Source organism: Ornithodoros turicata, chromosome 10 (genome assembly GCF_037126465.1).
Source record: "Ornithodoros turicata isolate Travis chromosome 10, ASM3712646v1, whole genome shotgun sequence".
In the NCBI taxonomy this organism is placed as follows: Eukaryota; Metazoa; Arthropoda; class Arachnida; order Ixodida; family Argasidae; genus Ornithodoros; species Ornithodoros turicata.
The window spans coordinates 24719626-24739508 of NC_088210.1; the positions used below are offsets into that span (position 1 = coordinate 24719626).

The 19883-nt window shown below is 45.8% G+C and overlaps 1 protein-coding gene across 2 annotated transcripts; it reads right to left on the reverse strand.

The window, feature by feature from the left end:
* Positions 1-410: 410 nt before the first annotated feature.
* Positions 411-19872, reverse strand: LOC135370352 (uncharacterized). Of its 2 annotated transcripts, XM_064604086.1 has the most exons (8): positions 19620-19872; positions 18884-19102; positions 18685-18761; positions 17157-17339; positions 6306-6364; positions 5200-5321; positions 600-683; positions 411-538 (listed from the first exon to the last, which is right to left on the reverse strand). In XM_064604086.1, the coding sequence occupies exons 1-7, from the start codon at positions 19782-19784 to the stop codon at positions 624-626; spliced, it is 885 nt and encodes a 294-aa protein (XP_064460156.1). In that variant the 5' UTR covers positions 19785-19872; the 3' UTR covers positions 411-538; positions 600-623. The 2 variants fall into 2 exon arrangements, with proteins under 2 accessions (XP_064460156.1, XP_064460155.1); XM_064604085.1 differs by lacking the exons at positions 411-538; positions 600-683 and adding an exon at positions 1542-2490.
* Positions 19873-19883: the final 11 nt, after the last annotated feature.

A 19883-nucleotide genomic window follows, 5' to 3' on the forward strand; every position in this document is an offset into this window, starting at 1 on the left:
TCGGTGAACTTCTGTTTTAATAGTGTACTGGACCACGGAACGAAGGCAGTCTAGTTTTAGTGGATCAGAAAACGATACGACAAGGTACGCTGTCAAATCAAAGATGGCCAATTTGACGTTATGCACTTCAAAAGGAATAAGGCGATCAGCTTATCACTGCTTTTGGAAACCGCCGCCGTAAACATTTGGTACTACATATTGGGGGAAAAAAAATTGAAAAAAGAAAGCTCGCTCTTTTTCTTCCACGAGCGCTATTGTATGTATTTTGTGGCGGTCTCACGATTTATCATCTTGCTGTCTGTTAAACGGTCAACAAAACTTCTGACCAACAGCATCGAACAGTTCCTCTGGGAACCATGGGTTGGAAGATGGCTCCTCAGCAATTTTCCCGTCACTACAAGAATACTCACCGCGATGCAGTGCCTGGAGGTACGACTTGATCATCCGCCTGACAGCGCTCTTTTGCGTTTTTTGTTTTTTGTCACCGCTGTCGTGATTTCCTACGGTCCTCCGCTTGAGGGGACATCCCCGAGCACGGCTTCAGCGAAGGGAAAAAATATTACCATACAATGTCAAAGGAACAAAGTAGTTGTTCGTACCATCCTTCCCCGAAGCCCTTCGCATTAGTCAGGGTCAAAATACCTGACGAGGCATCGCTGTGAAGTCGTACGTCTGCATGCGGCCTATGGGATCAGAGAAAGATTATGTAGTTTGAAATCTAAGCGACATGCGGATCATGAGGGGGATCACGTAACGTCATTTCTACGCGACAGTATACAAAAATGGAACTCCAATAGCAAAACCTTAAGCGTCAGTGAAGACAAAGCCAGGGTCGTGTCGTGTGAGTAACCCCCAAACCGTTTCGCATCCTGTTGTTGTTTCGGCGCATTGTAGCCTTCGTCGCTGCTGCGCCATAAAAATACTAATCATGATCGTCATCCTGTTGTTTTTCATCTTCTCCATTGTAGGAGTGAGTTGATTTTAATGTACTTTTGTGATTCTGGAAACCAGGCAACAAACCCTACGCTCTTAAAAATGAACTGTTGCTTGCAACAGTTTTTTTTTTTTTTTTTTTTTGTCGCCCCTCATATATGTGCTTCATACCTTCGTCAACCAATAAACTCAACTCCACTTCACCGTATAGCACGCTCCTAGTCAACCATCATCTCGAATGATATCGTTATCTGCCCTGATTTGTTGAAAACTGGAGGCGTACGCTTTTTGTGACAGTTATGAACAGCATAAGTGTCACAAAAAAGGCGTACGCCTCCCGTTTTCAACGAATCAGGGCAGATAGCGATATCATTCGAGACTATGGTTGGCTAGGAGCGTGCTACGCGGTGAAGAACATTCCTAAGAGTGTGTATTTTGTTGCATGAATGCCTAGCGCTTCATTCGTACTTCGTAAAAATGTGCAGGGGTTGGTTATAACCATTTTCGTTTTCAATATTTCTAAAAGGTTGTAGTTTATCATGAGTGAACTTAGACTTAGCAGCATGGTGTGCATGTTAAGCTCGAAGTGAAGGACGCGGTGAAATATATGCAGGAAATAAAGCACTTTGAGCGTATGGCAGGTCCTTTCATCAAATTACATCACAGTGGATAGAAGGGGTGTCCCCAGTGGCACGTTTGTAAAGGTTATCTATTTTACATATTTTATTTGCCCAATCAATAAAAACCGCGGCTCCTCAATGCATGCCAGATGATGTCTGCGCTCTGTCAATATCAATAAAAAAAATAGCAAATATAGAAAACCCCACACTATCCCGTAACATAACTCTCAGGGCAAAACAACTTTCAGTTCCTTCGCCTCTTCAGTTGTGAGACGAAGCCTACAAATGAAATTATTAGTCCACGCCAGGTCCGAACTTCGATGGAGTCCATATCACCCTCAAGACGATGTGAGAGAGGTCCCGCTTGAGTCAAACCTCACATCCTCGTACCGTCCGGTGGCCTCATGAGGCCCGCTTGAAAACTAGCGACATTTCTGAAACTGGCGTAACTCCCTCCGTCATTCTCAAACTAGAATCGACAAAGCACCTCACAGTGCTTTGCCCTGAGCTTCGATTGTTAATTACATATCATCGTGGTTGAGCAATATAAATATCACGCGCAGATCACGTTCAGTGCGCGGTAATCATCGATCAGCCACCGGTCGTGCTCAAATTCCCGACCACCAAGCTGCCCTTTCTTCCAGGTACAATCAGATGGAGATTCCCAATGTCCAAACTCCATCGGAGCTCAGTAACTGAAATCTTCGCTTTCACGCGATAGGTGCAGTTGGAAGACGTAGACGAGCACAGTGAGAAATGCTTGCGACTGACGGCCCAACTGGAAGACAGTGCTGGCGCATCCGCCCAGCAATCGCCACACCGCTTGGCTGTAGGCGAATAGACATGCTGTTCGCACCGCTAAGCGGCCACCGAAGCTCGTCAGGGAGCCCAAGATGCCGCCACCGTCATCTTCGTCATCGCTGTCGTCCCACTTATTCTAGAGAAATATTGCACACCAGATTCAGGGGGAAAACTCGGCAGTAAATGTGTGGGTTTCAATAACACTTTTAACAGTTCACCATTTTTTAATTACACTCTTAAAAATGAACTTCACCGTATTCGCTGCGAGATCGACCTATAGGGGGCGACATTGACACCATTCTAGTGTGGATAACACGTGGGCCGATGTTCGGATGTGATGGTTCTTTTTCGTAATTCTTGTGTATATTCACCAGAAGATCACTTGTGCCGCGATGGTACGACACTATCCGGTTCCCCCTACTGGACTGAACGCGGAATAAACGTGTAAAAGCAGACGACGCTTCCACACTGCGATAGTTCTCTGTTCTCCGCAGCGCGCCGACACCGTTCGATCTCGGAGCGAATAGCACGCTCCTAGCCAACTATCATCTCGGACGATATCGTTGTCTGCCCTGATTTGTTGAAAACGGGAGGCGAACGCCTTTTTTGTGTAACAATTATGAACAACATAAGTGTCACAAAAAGACGTTCGCCGCCCGTTTTGAACAAATCATGGCAGATAACGATATCATTCGAAATGATGGTTGGCTATGAGCGTGCTATGCGGTGAAATCCATTTCTAAGTTTGTAGGAATATATTTGGCTGGTCCTCAGGTCTTTGGGTAAGTAGATCTTGCGAAAAGCTCTGTTATAGACGTTCTACGAAAATTTAACGTATAGTACTGATCGAAAGTAATTTAAATGATGCACCGGCGACCGGCAGGCACGCCAGCCGCAATGATGATGGGAAACAAACATGGGAGCACTCGTCCACAAGTGTGCCTGCATACTCTCAGTAGATACTTCTGTTAACGTGCAGTCTCTGTGATTCTTCAGTTCCTCACAGACCGAAGTCACAAGTAGACGTAGTAGCAAGGAAGGAACAGTCAGGTTCTCGAAGATCAAACAACACTTAAAAACAGTGTACAGTTCCTCAGGTACAGCTCGCATCAGTGTTAACATGAACGCCATTCCGGCCTGCGGACCCTGGCGTTGCTTAGAAGAAATACCGGCGGAGGGTATTTTGGTCATCTGTTTATACCCCAACAACACCTAATATCCTCTGGATGTACGAATTCCTGTACATCCTCTGGATATACGAATAATGTCTTAACGGATTCGTACATCCGATGGATATCTGAGGGATGTCCATCGGACGTACGAATTTGCTAGGACATTATTCGTACATCCAGAGGATATTCGGTGTTGTTGGGGTAGCTAGAAGGGTGACCCCAGTTATGAAGGCGTTGCTTTTCTGCTATGCGCTGCCAGGGTGGCTCCCTTCCCGGTCCGCCTGCTAGAGCGGTGTTCAAGTTAAGTTTGACGCGAGCCGTACCTAAAGAACCATGTTCCAACACGCGAAAGCAAGAACCGTAAATAAAAGTAGAAAGCTTCAGTGTCTACTGTTTTTTGAGTGCAGACTGAAGTCATCAGAATGAAACGCTCTCTCCACGCGTGAGAGAGAGCCGAGACTCTACTTTTGTGTCTCCCTCCTTTGTCTGCTCAAGGACGCGTTATGGTTAATGAGCACTACGTCGCGACTTCACACAACACTTGCGGATCTCGCACAACGTTTCTTGGGCAGCGACACTAGCATTCTGGAGAATAACGGGCTCACAGACATCCCCGCGGGTGCGCTACAAACATCCCAAAAATCTGATTTCATGAGCATGCCAACGCATGGCGCTAGTGAGAAGTGAGGAAGCACGCCGTCGACAAGGAAACAGGGTGGTCAACAACGGCGGCCTCACTTGCACCAACTGTACAGATGACGCTTTCGTAGGCATTACTCGGCAAAAATACGATGATGCTTGAGAGCTTCAGTTGTAACGTACGCAAGGAAACAGGGTGGTCACACTGGGCACGGGCTAAACGCAAAGCTACGTTCGGAGTACGCCCGCCTGTCCGCCCGCCATTTCCCTGAGTACGCGATACTAAAGCTATCTGGTGGTAATGCAAAATCTACATGGCGTGCATTTTGTAAGTTTCAAGCACCTTCCAACAGCGGACATGATAAGGACGAGCTGCGCGTAGCTGCTAGTAGACAAAAAAAAAAAAAAAAGACAAGAGACAACCGAAATGAAGCCGGATCTGGGAACAACGTCACCAGGAAGGAAGAAAAAAAGGACATACACGGGGGGCCTAATGCGTACCTTCAGCGACCTCTCAAGCACGTACGAATCAAGGGAGATCATGCTGATAGAGCACGACTCACCTGACGAACCCTTCGTCGTCGCTAGCACAAAGGAAACTCTCATCAGCTGCTATAGAATTATGGGGTGCTTTGTTGCGGGATTCGCGAAATTTCGGCGTTTGAACAACGAAGCGTAATATTGCGATACAAGCGAGCCAAAGGCTGCCGTCCAGCCAACGACGAGCGGCTGCCGTGTATTGTTGTGCTTCAAAACACAGACCTCAGCATTGCCACTTCACGTGCTAACAAAAACCCCTTGCTTTGGACGCGTCCGATAAAATTTGATGACATGAGCCACGACAAGGTCCAGCACATTCACAAGACCCCTGATCCTAGTGTACATCTTCAGCCGACAAGCAACCTTCTTTGAAACGCTTTAACTTGCACCGTTAAGCCTAAAGTAAGCCACTGCCAGGCTCGAAGCGAGCTACGACTTCTTAACTCAGCACTTAAATCAGCACACAGAAAGACTTTGCAAGGAATTATGCTTACTTTTCGTCGGAGAAACAGCTGCTTCGTGACGAAGAAGGCACTGAGCACTCGGAGCGCAATCCCAAGCCAGAAAGAAGGTCTGGTCACTTCCCGTAGGCTTGTCACAGTTGCTAGCGGTGCAGCTGCGGAAAGCGAAAACCGTGCACGGATATGGAATAACGCAGGCATAACCTACTAATTTTGTATGTGTTCTATCACGATGCACATCTATCGACTACTGGAAACCGGTTTTAGAGAACGGTACCCTGAGCATTTTCACATTAATACAGGTGGACGTGTACTCTGAGTTTTGTTTCATTTATCGGGAAGGGGGGGGGAGGGGATTTAGCTTCGCTTGGCTTGATTACAAAGAAGGCTAGTCCACCGCATTTTCACCGCAGCGTATAGTATTCGTCGAAGAGGCCTAAGCTTTAGTTTTCACACAACACTCCAAAACCAATTACCACTCGTGGTAAGCTTTCTCCACGCGGTCCGTGAGGTACTCTTGTGTTTGGTGGAGGCTACCGCCACTGGAACGCCTTGCCACTCTTTTCGTGCGGTGTTCTGTGGTGTTTCAACTGGAGACGCGGATATCGAACATGTGACGACTGAAGTCAGTGATTTACCGCACACAGACTCACACCTGGTCCTTTTCGTTTATCCGCTGTCGTTTTCCTCGCACCGCTCCGGCATTCTTCGTTATTTATTATCGTTATCAACCGCGATGTATTACTGCACCTCCCCCCCCCCCCCCCCCAGATGTGTGCTTTTAATCAAACGCAAAGTATGTGCTTTATCACACCAACGCAGCGGCGCAACGTCTACCCCATAAGTGAATCGAGGCGAGGCATACTGGTCGGTTGCTTCTCCTGAGTACAGTGCGCCAGTGCAGTGAAAGCACGCTTTACAGGAGGTGCGACGCACGGACGGACGGACGGACGCGTGCCACGCTTTGTCTGACTTCGTTTTGTTTGCAGATTCTGCATCAATAGAACTCGCGCCAATGACAATGTTTGGCCAACTGTCCAGTGATATACCTCTTATAGAGATATACTTTTTCACACCACTTGGAACAACCCTCACTCACAAGCCTACCTGATCTGACGCGAGCAGGCAGCACTTCTTACCTAAAGATATGTATGGCAAACTGAGAATTCCTCCAAGTAAAGTAGCAGCGTCTGCTTCACTGTAACGAATGAGAAGATCACGTTAGACGGCCCTGCGGAAATTGGCAGAGGTGATGACTTTACCAATCATACATGCAGTAAAACCACTACGCTCGATACGACTGCTCTCGCCACTTCCGACTTGAAATATTGAGCCTCGGTTAACGATTCCACCATTTCCTCTTTCCAATACCCCTCCTTCTCTGTTACTCCTTTTTTTTCTATCACGCTGCAGCACCGATGGGGGTAAACACTGAGCAACACTTAAAAAAAAGTATAATCAGGGTCACCGCAAAGGTACTACTGGGCCGGAAGTCCTTAAGGGAGTCGCAGATTACTTCCGGTGCGGGATACTCCATGGTAAGCTGCGCTATCGACCATTTCATGGGGAAGAACCTAAATTTTACCGCCTTTTTTTTTTTACTATGCCACAATGAGGAGAGATAAGAGAACAACATCGTTTCACTCGCCACCGGCAGTTTGCGCAGGAACTTCTGTAAACTTATTTTTCTTTTTCTTATGAAGCACTTCGGAAATGATTACCCTCGAGCCAGTTCATTTCATGTTAATTAGATATGCTACAAATCACATCCGCTAAAGCAAGCATGCCGAAATGAACTGCCATAGAGGAAGGAGTGGGAAAGAGGTGACAAACTATTAGTTAATTTATAGCCTAAATGTCGCGACAGCAGCACTGAACAGCTGCTGAACGCCTGCAGGTACCAGATGAAATGCGGTCCACTGCATGAAGGTTTGTATGATAATAAACAGTAAGTTCAGTGTTTTGATATATCAGTTGAAGTATAGCTGCTGATAACTTTCGATAGTGTCACCGACACCATGGAAAACGGTGCGGCAACCCGACGAAGGAAAACGTATATAAGCAACATTGATAGTGTTTTCCTAGATTGAACACGATGGAAATTGATGTTCTGAGGCTGGAACACAGAAGAAAGTATAACACACAAGCCTCAGTGCATAAGAACAATGAAAAATGGAAGTCCAGCAGCCTTCTGACCTTTTCTGTGACTTCCTTCTCTCATTTTCCTAGATTACACGTATTGATTTATAATTACGTGATAACAACGTTCAAAAGAACCACAGTTCGCAATGTACAAGATGTCGCGGTACATTTTAGCGAATATGCAACATGACCGGCTCGAAAATTCAGCAACGCCATCGCGCGTTTAGAGCCGCGAAGAAGTACGATAATGCACCCCGAGCCCAGATTATACAGCAAGAAGTCAACACAAGACGGTCACCCAAACACGAGGAATGCAGAGAAACAGGAAAGACAACCATATGAGCCCCCACGCAGCACGATGGCACCAGCCGGTCCCCCACAACAGTCGAGTCCCCATTCGAATCGCATTGGCAGCAATAAGCACACAAAGAAAATCGAGTGAGCCACGTAACTCCGGTTGAACGACGTAGAAAAGAAAAATATACGTTTCGCCCTATACTACGGATAAGTATCTCTTCCCCCGAACGGCACAAAAGGAACACCGAGAACGCCATTTTCGATATCCCGATCTGAGCAGTTGGAAGAGGTGATCATCATCCTCATCGACAGGAACATCAATGGTTTTTTTTTTTTTTTGCTCTTTCTTTTTTTTTAATCGTAACGTTTGAGGAACCGCCCACCTACCAAGAACCACTGTGAGAAATCAGAGTCCATACTCTCTGTCTCTCTCTCTCTCTTTCTGTATTTTTTATTTTTATTTTTTCCTCGCCTCCCCAACTCGTAGACATGTCTACAGAAAATGACACGGTGCGGAGCAAGAAAATAATGCCGCATTAAAAATGATAAACGATCACGAATCGTTGACCTTCTTACAAAAATCTATATTTGTGTGAAGTATCACAAAACTTCCAGAGCAGTCTGAGAGAGCGAAGTACAGGTGTTTCACTGGGCTGTGAAATGGAGCGACTGAAGAGAACTTTATATATCTTCCGTTCCTATCAAAGTGATAGATAGACCGTTCATCGTATTTTGCAATCGATGACAATTGTAGTGCAGATAGAGAGAGATGGGGGGTTCGTGAGATTTTGACAAATGTCATTCGGAGCACAATTGGCTCTTGTAATAGGGAGCAAGCAGAAAGAAGTGTCCCCTAACCGTGGTCGCTCCAGGATGTTCAGAGCCATCGTCCGAACCTCCCGACGATAGAGGTTATAATTAGGGTTGTTTTTCGGCATTTGCCGAGAAAAATGTCGAAGAACAACGCCCACCGAACGCCATTTTGCAAATGCAGCAGTTTTCAACAACAACAAAAAAAAAAAAAAATCCTTGCCCAGAAAACGCCGTTGTCCCCATTCCGTTTTGGGTTTGTCCCCATTACAGGTGACGGTACCTGACGAAATGCAGTCCACTAGATGAAAACTTGTACGCTGATAAACGGTAGTTTCATTGTTTCTTATCCATTTTCTTCACTGTGATGGCCACGCTATTATTCTTTATTCCGAAACGCACGGGACAGATTGATAATGTGGAAGCATCCAAACACAGTACACCTCTACTAACAGAAGGGGACAATGCACAGCCCACTGGCTCGACTGGAGTAACTGGGATATGGCCTACGGGAAAAAAAATGGCAACACTTTTGGCCACTGGAGGAAAGGCGCTCAAATGCTGTAGCTTTATAGAGCCATCGCTGACGGAAAATTTTTGGCAAAGCTCTATCTCAAATGCTACTAAATTTTCTGTGATAGCCTTTTAATGCTTTAGCTTTTTTTTTTCTTGCAGTTCAAGCGTACTGCTGCAAACACAGCCTGACTATCATGTGGCATCACGTGACCCAACAAAGCCATGGACGGACATACACGCTGATTGGTCCTATAGAAGGGTATCGCTTTAATACCTGAAGCATCGAGAAAGTACCAAAAATTGGAGCATCCTGACCATTTCTATTGCGGAGAGAGTTTTTCTTGTGCCTCTGACGATCATGATCAAGTGATCATGATCGTCAGAGTGCTACAATGATGATGATGATGATGATGAACTGGGCTTTAAACTGATTACTGTGGGCTGATGCTGACAGTGCGCCGCCGAAAGCGTAATGCGTCGACGTCTCGACGCAGTCATTAACTAAGGCGCGGACTTTGCCAGTTGCACAGAACGCGGAAACAAAAAAGCCCCAGTAAGCTGACGTCTCAACCACAAACAACACTGTCCCACGCAGATAAGAGGTTCGAACGGATGGCACGAAACTTGGCCACAGAAACGAGCTCTAAAAGAAGAATCGCGCAACTGAAACCGCGTAATTGAATCAAGCGGGCCACCAGTTTGGGTGCGCATACTCAGCTGCTTCTTTTGATCGAATTCTGTGCCGGGACGGCGGTAAATGACAACGTCATTGAAGCGGTGATCGGTGACGCCACGTCAGGGTAAAAAGGTAGGGGGCGCCACTGGTAGAGCCACGTGTATCGACTGTCGTCGGCATGCTCCGTCGGAAAGCGGAGGAGAGATTGAAAGAGAGAAAGCGAAAAGCTGGTGGGGGGAGGGGGGGGACGCAGACGTCCCCCTCTCCGTTGGGGACGTCTGCGAGGTTTTGGGCGTAGAATTTTACTTTGTTATTTAATAACATAACGTAATTTTATTTTATCGATATAATAATTGACTTAATACTTCGAAATGACTGCATGATTAGAACTGACGCTTTGAAAATTCACGTAAATATGTTTCAAAAACATCAAAACAACGTACTTGAATAAAACAGCGGGAACTATACCTCCCGAAACTACGGCATCCCGAAGCATCAACGGACCCAGAGTTGCCAGCAACAGTAATCTCAGAGTACAAAACTTGGCTATTGTAACCGCGTCCATGTTATCATCTAACGAGGTAAGTCGGAACATCCTTAACGGTCCTCACGCCTCGCGTGTAACACAAACCCCCTTCCCTCCACCCCCTTTAAGACCCTCTCACTCTCTACCCTGACGCCGGAACTAATTGATTCCGCTTCCGACTCATCTTCCCCGTCCCCCACTGTCACCACAATGCGGCTTTCCGTGCCGGCATCCGTCTATACATCACCAATATCCTCCTCGCCGCCGGGGAGGAAGGAAGGAAGGAATCCCAAGTTCCTCCTTTCCGGGCCACTTTCTCGAAGGCCTTATCGGACCACATTAACGGTCCTTCCTCCTCTTCCCGAACGAGTTACACCGAAACACTGCGATCGCAGTCGAAAATGAGTCCCTGTTGGATGCGATTTCTTTTCACTTTTGTTTTTTTAAATACGACACTGTTCATTTATTTTTACCTTATTTATTTTTTATGGGCGCGTGCGCTCCGAGCTCATTTATCGAAAATGACCAGAAAAGGCGATAAACGGAAAGGGAGAAAAGGGGGAAGCAATGCCCCATAAAGCCACGTACCGTGGAAGACAAATGGGTGTGGGGAGAATAACAAAATTAACTTTATGTAGCTAAATTATAATCAATTTTGGGAGAACAATGGCGAAAGGGCGCCCACGAGAGAAAAGCAAAAAGGGGGCGGACGCCCCCAAGCACGGTTTGCATATGAAGTTCACAGAGGGGAGCATAAGGCCCCACGACCAAGGTGCGTCAATAATGTGGGAGCATTAAAATTGCTAGAGTGCCCTCACCCTCAAAATGTTGTTGGATTCTTGCCAAATGTCAGTGATCACTAATTAGGTGCTTCTGCGCGTGCGCAGTACCTGGGTTCGAAATCGGTCTCTTTTAATATATGTTTCGCCTTTTGTTTGTGTTCTTTTGGTGTGCTGCACCATCACTTCGACCAGTGCTGGTTGTACGTGGGCGTCATAAAACCAAATTGAATCCCATCCAATCCAATTCAATTAATTTAGTTTAACAAATCATCTTGCTCACAGTCCCTAAAATCAATACAAGCCCACTGTGGTTTCCCTTCTACATACGGATCCTGTGCACACACACAAAGAAATGTGCAGAACCCTGTAAAAGACTATCGACAACGGTCGTTCCTGTAAAGCATGCTTCACCGCATATTGATGATGCATGAGGCAGAGTCCACCTTCCGGGGCGAACCATAACAGCAGTTTGTCACTACTCTGGCGACTTGTAAGGTAACTATACACAGACTTTGGGCCAAGCTCCGTAACACCAAAGGCAACTGGCGTGCGATTTATTCGAAGGGGCGTTGCGATGTGCTCCTTCAAAAGTTCACGCCTGGTGCGCTTCGGGATAACAATGCGCTGACGCGATACACATAGTGCAACACATGTTACGCAACGTTATGCCACATTGAACGCACAAAAGCAGCTCGCTCTCGGAATCGCTTCTCAGAACAAGTCCGCGAGACTTGAACCAATCAGAGAAGGCGATGTGATCACATCCCCGTAAAACGTTGGACGCCCTTCTTTCCAGCCCCTAGCCAGGAGACCTTACAGGGAGGAAAAATGAAGGGGGAAAAAAAGGGACGAAGGGAAAATTAGGGACCCGCCGATTCCCTGTTCTGGATGAGACTACTCGGGAAGGGCGGAATCTCACTGACGTTTCCCTCAGTACTACGACTGGCGGAAGAAACCTCCCCTCCATCGGTTATTTGGTTTTTTTTTTAGACGCTCCACTACTACTATCTCTGACCCTTCGAAATCAATCCCCAACCACACGCCTTCATTTTATTCAGTCACGTGGGTGGGTCTTTCTTTTATTATTATTATTATCCTTTTCTTTTTACAACCTTGCCGTCGGTGAATCAGCAGTCGGTTCACGTATGCTGTTCGCTTGTGTCTTTCATGCCCACTTAATCTGGACGCCGACGTCGCAACCTGACAGCGTCTATTATACCGCGAACAAGCGTTAATAGACAGTACGCCAAAAGTTGCACACCGTGATAATGAACCGTGTATGTACCGGAACCGGTACGGCTGAAACAGAACTGCGTCGTCTCGTCGTCTAGCAAACAAACGCTTAGCAAAGACAGAACACGGTCAGGACAGAACATGATGGAAGAGTATAATATTTTTATAGTTATATTAGTTTTCCTCATAATTCGTCCTCCTCATCATGGTTAGTCCTCCTCGTGACGTCACAGCAAACGGTGGCTAAAGCACGGGGAGCGCCAATAACGCGACGGAAGCTCTGCTGTGATAAGGATGATTAATGAACGGCAACTGATGACAGACTGTAATAGGCGACCAAGCGTTCTACTCTGTTATGTTCGTTCTTCTGTGTTCCATTAGCTTCCGAGATATCACGTGATAAGGCAGCTTTAGGGTCTCAAAGGCGGAACCAAAAAAAAAAAAAAAAAAGCGACAGGATGACCTCTCTCGAAGAAAACGGTCCCAAACAGCCAACGCTACCTGCAATAAACAAAGCCTAATCGCTTAAACGACATGACGTAGTCATTAAGAGCCCGCCAATCACGATCGTATTTTCGACGGCTGTAACTATGGAGACGACCCGCCGTCAGCCGCATGGGCGGCCACTTCTAGCCATAGAAAGCCTATGTTCGAAAACGTCTGTGGCGCCTGTCTGTAGCACACAATTAGCAGACGAAATACCAATGTTGCCAGACGCATTGTAGACTGCGCACCCGAAGGCGTCGTACATCTCAAAACTATAAACTAATTTTATGACACTTCCGGACCACACAGGGAAACAATATTTCGGGAGAATACACAGAGTGAAACATTTGGATTGCCATAGAATAAATTCGGTACGATCCCGAAGACACGAGATCTAGCCCATACCCGAGTAGTGGGCTTTCTTTATCTAGGCGTCGCTGCACGCTCATTTTCTTGTTACTTTGATTCCGTCATTCATACTCCTCTCCCATACTGCAGCCAATCAAGTCTTCCCGATCCCGTGAAGACCAACTCCGACCTGAAGCTTTAACAAAAAAAAAAAAAAAAAAGAGAGACGGGGCAGAATGTCGAAATGCAAATCAATGCACAGCGACCGCAATCACGACGCTCATTAATCAATCCGCCACCCCTCTCAATCTCCAAACCTAGCTTTCCCTAATATATGCATATAATTTCTTTTGAGACCAGTAAGCGACCGCACAACATTCCCTCACCCTTTTTCATCGTCTACCGTGTTCGTCAACTTGGTCGGAGGGATTGAACGGAACGGAAATTAAATTGGCTTTGCACGCGCAACAAGCCAAGAGAAGCGGCAGGGGGCCGTTCGTGTGTGGGCAAGCATAGCAACAGGGACAGGGGGGGGGGGAAGGACGATTTAATTTGCCTTCAAGAACGCAGTCAGCGGGGTACAGCCTAATCGGTCACAACATGAACCAACCGCAAGCATCATTGTTCTCCCGTTAAAGGAAGGACCAAAAGTTCCGAAGGACTTTGTTGTTGAACGAACACACGGTCACTACCTATAACTTTCCTCCGACTTCCTCGTTTTTCTTCCTCCTGTAACTTTTTTTGTTTTTATTTCTTTGTAATACGATGAGCCATCGCTTCAAAGCGCACATTTCAAAAAAGAAGGCAAGTGAATGCGGCTTGTTGGTACTGACAAACGCGTAGAATACGTCTTGGGCGTAGTCGTGTGTATCGTTTGGTACATTGGATCTTTTGGTTCCATCGCGGGCACATTTTCGTTACCGTTTCCATTTTACGTCGCTCCCATACTTTGGTTTCCGACACCGTTTCCGATAGTGGCACTGCACTCAATATGAAGCTGCAAGTGGGAACAACTTTTAGGTGTTCAGGGGATAGGGGAGGGCTCTCAGAAAAGAAAGGAATGGAAGCCATTGCCCGAATTCAGTTCCAGACGATTATTTCAGTTTCTGGGAATAGACCTCTCCATGTTTGTAAACAAATGACGTCATAGTGTTCGACAGCGCCACCAATTTGGTAGAGTTGAACTACGCACGAAGCTATATGGGGCGAACGAGGTCGCGCTCGAAAGCCACGGTCTTGAGGGGATTACGATGGTCCCCTAAAGGGGCGCGACCTTCGGTCCTACTTTTCTTTCAATAGGAGGCAGCGAACAAGTGTCCATTCGTGGAACCCAGCCCTCCCCTTCCCATTTGTTTCGGCTTCAGTCTGTCTACCAACGTCATATTGACGTTTCTCGGGTAGAGGTGTGGGTCTCGGGTAGAGAAGGGTGGCTTTTTTCTTTCTGCCACCATTACCGGCTGCAATTTCGGTAATGTGGCTTCTTCCCTCCGGGAAAAAAGAAAGTTCAGGCGCCTGGAGCCCAACGCGACAGGGCGGCCGCCCGCTTACCAAACAACTGTTTACCAGCCAGACACAACAATTTGCATACCCTCTTCTTTAACACGAAAGTTCCTGCATAACAAACGACGGTCGGGCAGCCTCGTTTCATGCAGGCTGCACTGAACCGAGTTTTTTTTTTTCTGCAATAACAATGGTAAGAAGATAGACAAGTCACCTGGTCATGACTTGTAAGATAATCAATTACGTAATTACGTTGCCCCATCCCCTTAATCGTTGCGTGTTCAGCCCTCTTCGAGCAATTTTCTAGCGTCCATAGCCAAATGAGCGCAGAAACAAAATGCCCAGAACCATACTTGATGAGTTCCGTCATCAGATTTCCTTCTTAGGATTGGAAGGCGCAAGGCGCGAAAATTCGATATACGCGGCAGTTCGATATAAGCGGAAGTCCCACAAATGCAGCGACGGCAACACAGGAGTGCCCTCCAATTTACTGCTCCATAGACGAAAGTGTTCTGGGCGAACGCAATGCATTCTGGGCAGGTCCTGGTCATACGTCACAGCAAACGTCAACGCAGACGTAACCTTAAAGATGGCTGCGCCCGTGATTGGCGGCTAACCAGTTTGTAAACAACGCGTTTGCTGTTTCTGTGCGCACTTTTTGGACGTCTTTCCACCCCGGTAGTTATTTTCCCATAATCTCGCAGTAAAGCGCGCAGTTTTGTACACGAGGCCTCGTACTGTTGACCACTTCTCAAGATGTGATGACAACATCGTGTTAAGACGCACGGAGCAGATGTGATGCGCTTAAACTAAGGATAAATCGACTACCATGTCGCGGAAGAAGCGCTGCATAGTTTACGCTGCCAAAATAGTTCATCTCTTGGCTTTCTGTCGACGGGAATACGTCGGCAAAACGACACGTAAACAAAGTCACATGACCTCAAAATGACGTTGCCTGTGACGTGGACCAGATGGCGGTTTTGCGAAAAGCGCCCGCTTGAGGATAGTTACAAAAATGGAGCGTTTATGTCACCGTTGTGGACAGCAACCTCGGAAGTGCGCGGAAACATCGCGGGACTCTCAAAAAAGTGTTAACGCAACGAGAGTCTTGGTGACGTGCAACATTGGCAGCCTTTTAATTTTGGTGCAAAAAAGAAGGAAAGAGACGAATATGATGATGTCCTGCGTTTATATGGCAAAAAAAGCAGGGTTTATTGCACCAAGACAATGGTGACTAGTGTGAATGGGTTTTAAAAAAAAGAAAAGAGACAAGCTCAACCTTTGCTGAAGCGGAGTCGTTTTGCAATACAATTCGAATAATTTGGTTCGAAATGCGTGTATTCTGGTCAGGATTGCGTAAAACTCTGAATACAGCGACGAATCGAATTTCGTTATAACGCGAGTTAGCTATTTCTTCTTTTTGCTTTTTCATGTTTGATGCCACAAGAGCTACAAGAGCTACAAGAGACCAAAGAGCACCACCACACACTACTAGTTCCTAGAAATACGGAACAGTCTTTTACATGGAAGTGTTACCACTTTAATGGCATTTCAGACTTCACTAAGTGCTTAATTTGAGCCATGTTCAGTGGCAGGCATAAGTTGTAACGACTGTGCATTTAGACGAGGAGTGTACCTGGTTCAAACCCATGGCAATACATGCCATGTGATCGTCCAGAGGTTTGCCACTGTTAAAGTCACAGTATGAAGACAAACATTGCTTGAAGGAACCAAACTGGAACTTAGCTTTGTCTTTCATTTAGAGTGAATAGCTCCTGGCTTAACTTTTTCATTCGACGGAGTTGAATATTACCACGCATCAATGTCTCTCTAAGTGATACCATATTCCAGATATAGATATATATATAACACATTTCGATTTGCGAAACGCTACGGTAGTGATCTTGCCTCATGAAAAATAAACTGTCTTCCTTGAACGAGAACAGCTGCCATGTTTCCACTGCGTACTTGCACCTTTAGATTCGGTAGGAAAGTGAGCAAAAGACGCAGCATCGCACGTGACAACAGGGTTAAACAATTTGTCTTCCTTTTTAAAACGTTGAAGTTGAGCGCAACGATGATACTATATCGTTCCTTGCGAGGTTAAAAGGTGACACAGAACCTATCTTGCACATATCCCTATGCACAATAATTTCATGTTCAAAGTTTTCTAGACACTCCCAGCACTAATTCTTTCTCTTCTGACACTTCGATGACAGTTATTTGATAACTGGCTTGAACAATCTTCTCGATTTTTGACATTTTATCAGGTTTAACCAAAGTTCTTTATTGCGCAGCACGAGAACCATTTTCCATATGTTCCCTTGCTTTCGTAAACTATCTTGCCCATAGTACAATAGTACACCATTTTTCCGTAACAAACACGCATTCTAAAACTGTGTTTGTAGTCCAGCTTTTCTGCTACTTGCTGAAACATCATAAACACTGCCGAATGATGAGATGACAAAGGCACAGGTGATTACTACGTGCAAGGTTAAGCATGCCCCAACATGTTCAAGCTTTCTGTGGACGCATGCTGGTCTATGGATGCACCTTTATCGCTGCCTTGTAAGCAGACAGACACATGGTTCCTCTCCTCTGCCCAGAGACAAGCTGTCATAGTGTATAGCAAGCAGCTGCATAAAATCCAAGACATCGTTGTGAGGAAACTTACCCTTCTGGTCTTTGTCCAAATGAAGAGCAGACGACAGCAGATATATCCTGTTCAAGCGATCCAAGCCACAAGTAGCACGATGATGCCAGAAGTACCAATGCAGAGTCACTTATGATTCCTTCGTCCGCCCACACAGTAATGGCATGGGCAAATATGTTCAACAGGCACAGCAGGAACAGCAGGCTGAAAGAAACACCAACATTTACCAGAGCACAATCTGCTGAGTAATATGCAAATGTTTTGCAGCAAAAACAGAATAAATAATGGCCTCTATAAACAACAAAAAAATTTTAACATGTACATCAGAAGCTACTCAGATAACACTCAAAGAGCATCGGGCGCATTGTGGCTACGATAACGTCGATATTTTTGGGACTTCGATGTACGCATGAGACCCGTGACAAAAGCCCAGACGACGGAGAGAAACATTTGACAGCTTCATGGCTTAAACAATGCCATTTGGATACAAAGTGCCTGCTTAGCATCTCCTTTCAGTCCTTCACACATAGACACATAAAGTCAGGATGTGAGTCAATCGCAGCGGGCAATTTAGAACACAGGCTTTCTGTGGCTATCAGTGGCCGGCATGCGGCTAATGTTGGCTCATCTCCACAGCTACGGCGAAAGCATGGTCGTGATTGGCGGGCTCTTAATAGTTCCTTTTGCTTTTAAAGCAAACACCTTAAAAATTCCTATTAGCAAAACATGTGAATTCAGCCTCCTCGTCTGAATGGCCTCTGTCATCTTCTTGTATGTCTCACTCTAAATGTGCGGACTACATTATCCGCTGGCGGAGATGTACCTCTGCGACTCTAACTCTTATGTGGTCACGGAGCATAGTTGGTATTGGGTACGGTCTATGTCGGTTTATCTTGGGCACCCCTGTGGATTTTTCCTTCCTTTGTACTGAATAATGTTGGAACACAAGCAAGCTAGTATGTAGCAAACTCATGGTCAGAGTGATGAGGAATTTCTCTGAATTTTCAGTTCTAAGCATGTACAAACAAATGTGAGAAGAACAGTAGTCAAAATTAAAAGGTCTTCACAACGACTGCACTGTGTGTATGTTCCTTCCCCGCTTCTTCATACAATGGCCAACATAGCCCATGTGGGTGACATAATCACAGCAGTTTCAATTTGTTTTTTCTCAAGAAGTCAACTGGGGAACTGCTACATCCCTCTGATATGCAACTACAAATATTGCAATATCACTTGTCACCTGATGCTATTTTGCAGTTCAGTGCAGGGCCTACCACTTGGTTCAAACAAGCAGATCACTTTCAGGTGTTAAAAGTGCTTTCTCAAACTTTGCATGAACTATGAAGTATAGGCAGGCTACATCGAGCATGCCCACAAATGTCGCCGTCGCCGCAAGGAGAGAGGTCGACAGTTGTACCTGTCTTTCCAACCCAGTATCATCACGTCCTAGCTTGCTTGTTTCCTTGCTGTTTAGTTTGTCCGAATGTTTTGTTTGTGTGCTTCCCCTGATACTTGATGTGTTGAAGATCCATAGATTTTCAAAACTTACTTTCCGAATTCGGGGTTGCACAATAGGATGGAAACTGAAAACACCCAGCTGATGAGTGTGCTAAAAAGCACAGTACCCTGTGGAGGAAAATGTAACAATATTTGACTGCAAAACACCTTTCACATTTCATGAGGACTAATATTTCATTGTAAACATCATGTGCAGGTGCCTAGTAGAAACTACTGAAATGATGACCTACCTTCCAAAATGTTGGCTGTTCACTGATGCCTTGTTGTGCAAAGAGGCCAGTGCTTCTAATAGCACTTACAACTTGAATGACCTCCACAACAAGAAGGACAGGCTCAAGGAAGGCAAAGAGCAACAGATAAAGGTCCGTCACCCATTCTGGGATTAATGCGAGAGGAATTATGACAGCTACTGACAGAACAGCGAGATCGATGATTGGGAATATCCATCTCTGCAAAGATCATAAACGTAATTCAAATTATATTGGACTAAGCATTCACCATCTCAAAATAAAGTTGTTGTTGTTATTGAACTAAAAGCAGTGTACTCAATGCCATCAGGACACTGTGGATTTTATACACCATCACAAAGCCAAGCTGTTCACATGTCAGTGTACGTTTTGTATCTTACACAGTATACGAAGCATCTGTCATTGGAACTTCAAAACCTTGTGATTACAAGCACGTACACACTATGAGGTATGTAAAACGAATATTTCGAGGAGCTGCCATGGCATTTTAGTACTCATGAGACACCGCCTGCTGCAAGGCACATCGCTGTTAGTATGCTTCATGTCACTTCATTTCATGTGCCTTCGTTTATATTTCCTTTTTCTTCGCCTCATGAAGTCACAGTTGTGAGCACGCTTGCACCACTAACTCCTATACGTGGCACAACGAAACTTTGCGCATTAACAGGTAACATTTGCACATTTGCAGGTAACGCACCAAAGGAAAAACGACACTGACCACGATGCCTGGTATGAGATGAGATATAAGTAGCGCTGACACAACAACAAGCGAGATGGTGCAGAACGTGTGAATTCCAAATATTATTCCCAACACGGGCAACAACAGCAACCACGTATATGTGAATAAGCTCAATCCTGCTACAATCACTGATGGCAAGCACATGTTTTACAGTTTTACAGCAAATCAAGGAGGTGGCGCGTCTACTTTAGTTCGGAATCGGGGATGCCGCCACCGTAATGGCTCAAGATGGCTTCGGATGGC

Excerpts from the sequence above, each read along its gene's own strand:
- LOC135370352 (XM_064604085.1), bottom strand. The coding sequence starts at position 19,784 with ATGTGCTTGCCATCAGTGATTGTAGCAGGATTGAGCTTATTCACATAT. Across the intron at positions 18,762-18,883 it reads AACAGCCAACATTTTGGAAG|GGTACTGTGCTTTTTAGCAC; the intron begins GTAGGTCATCAT and ends TTTCCTCCACAG. Across the intron at positions 5,322-6,305 it reads TTTGCCATACATATCTTTAG|CTGCACCGCTAGCAACTGTG; the intron begins GTAAGAAGTGCT and ends CGCTTTCCGCAG.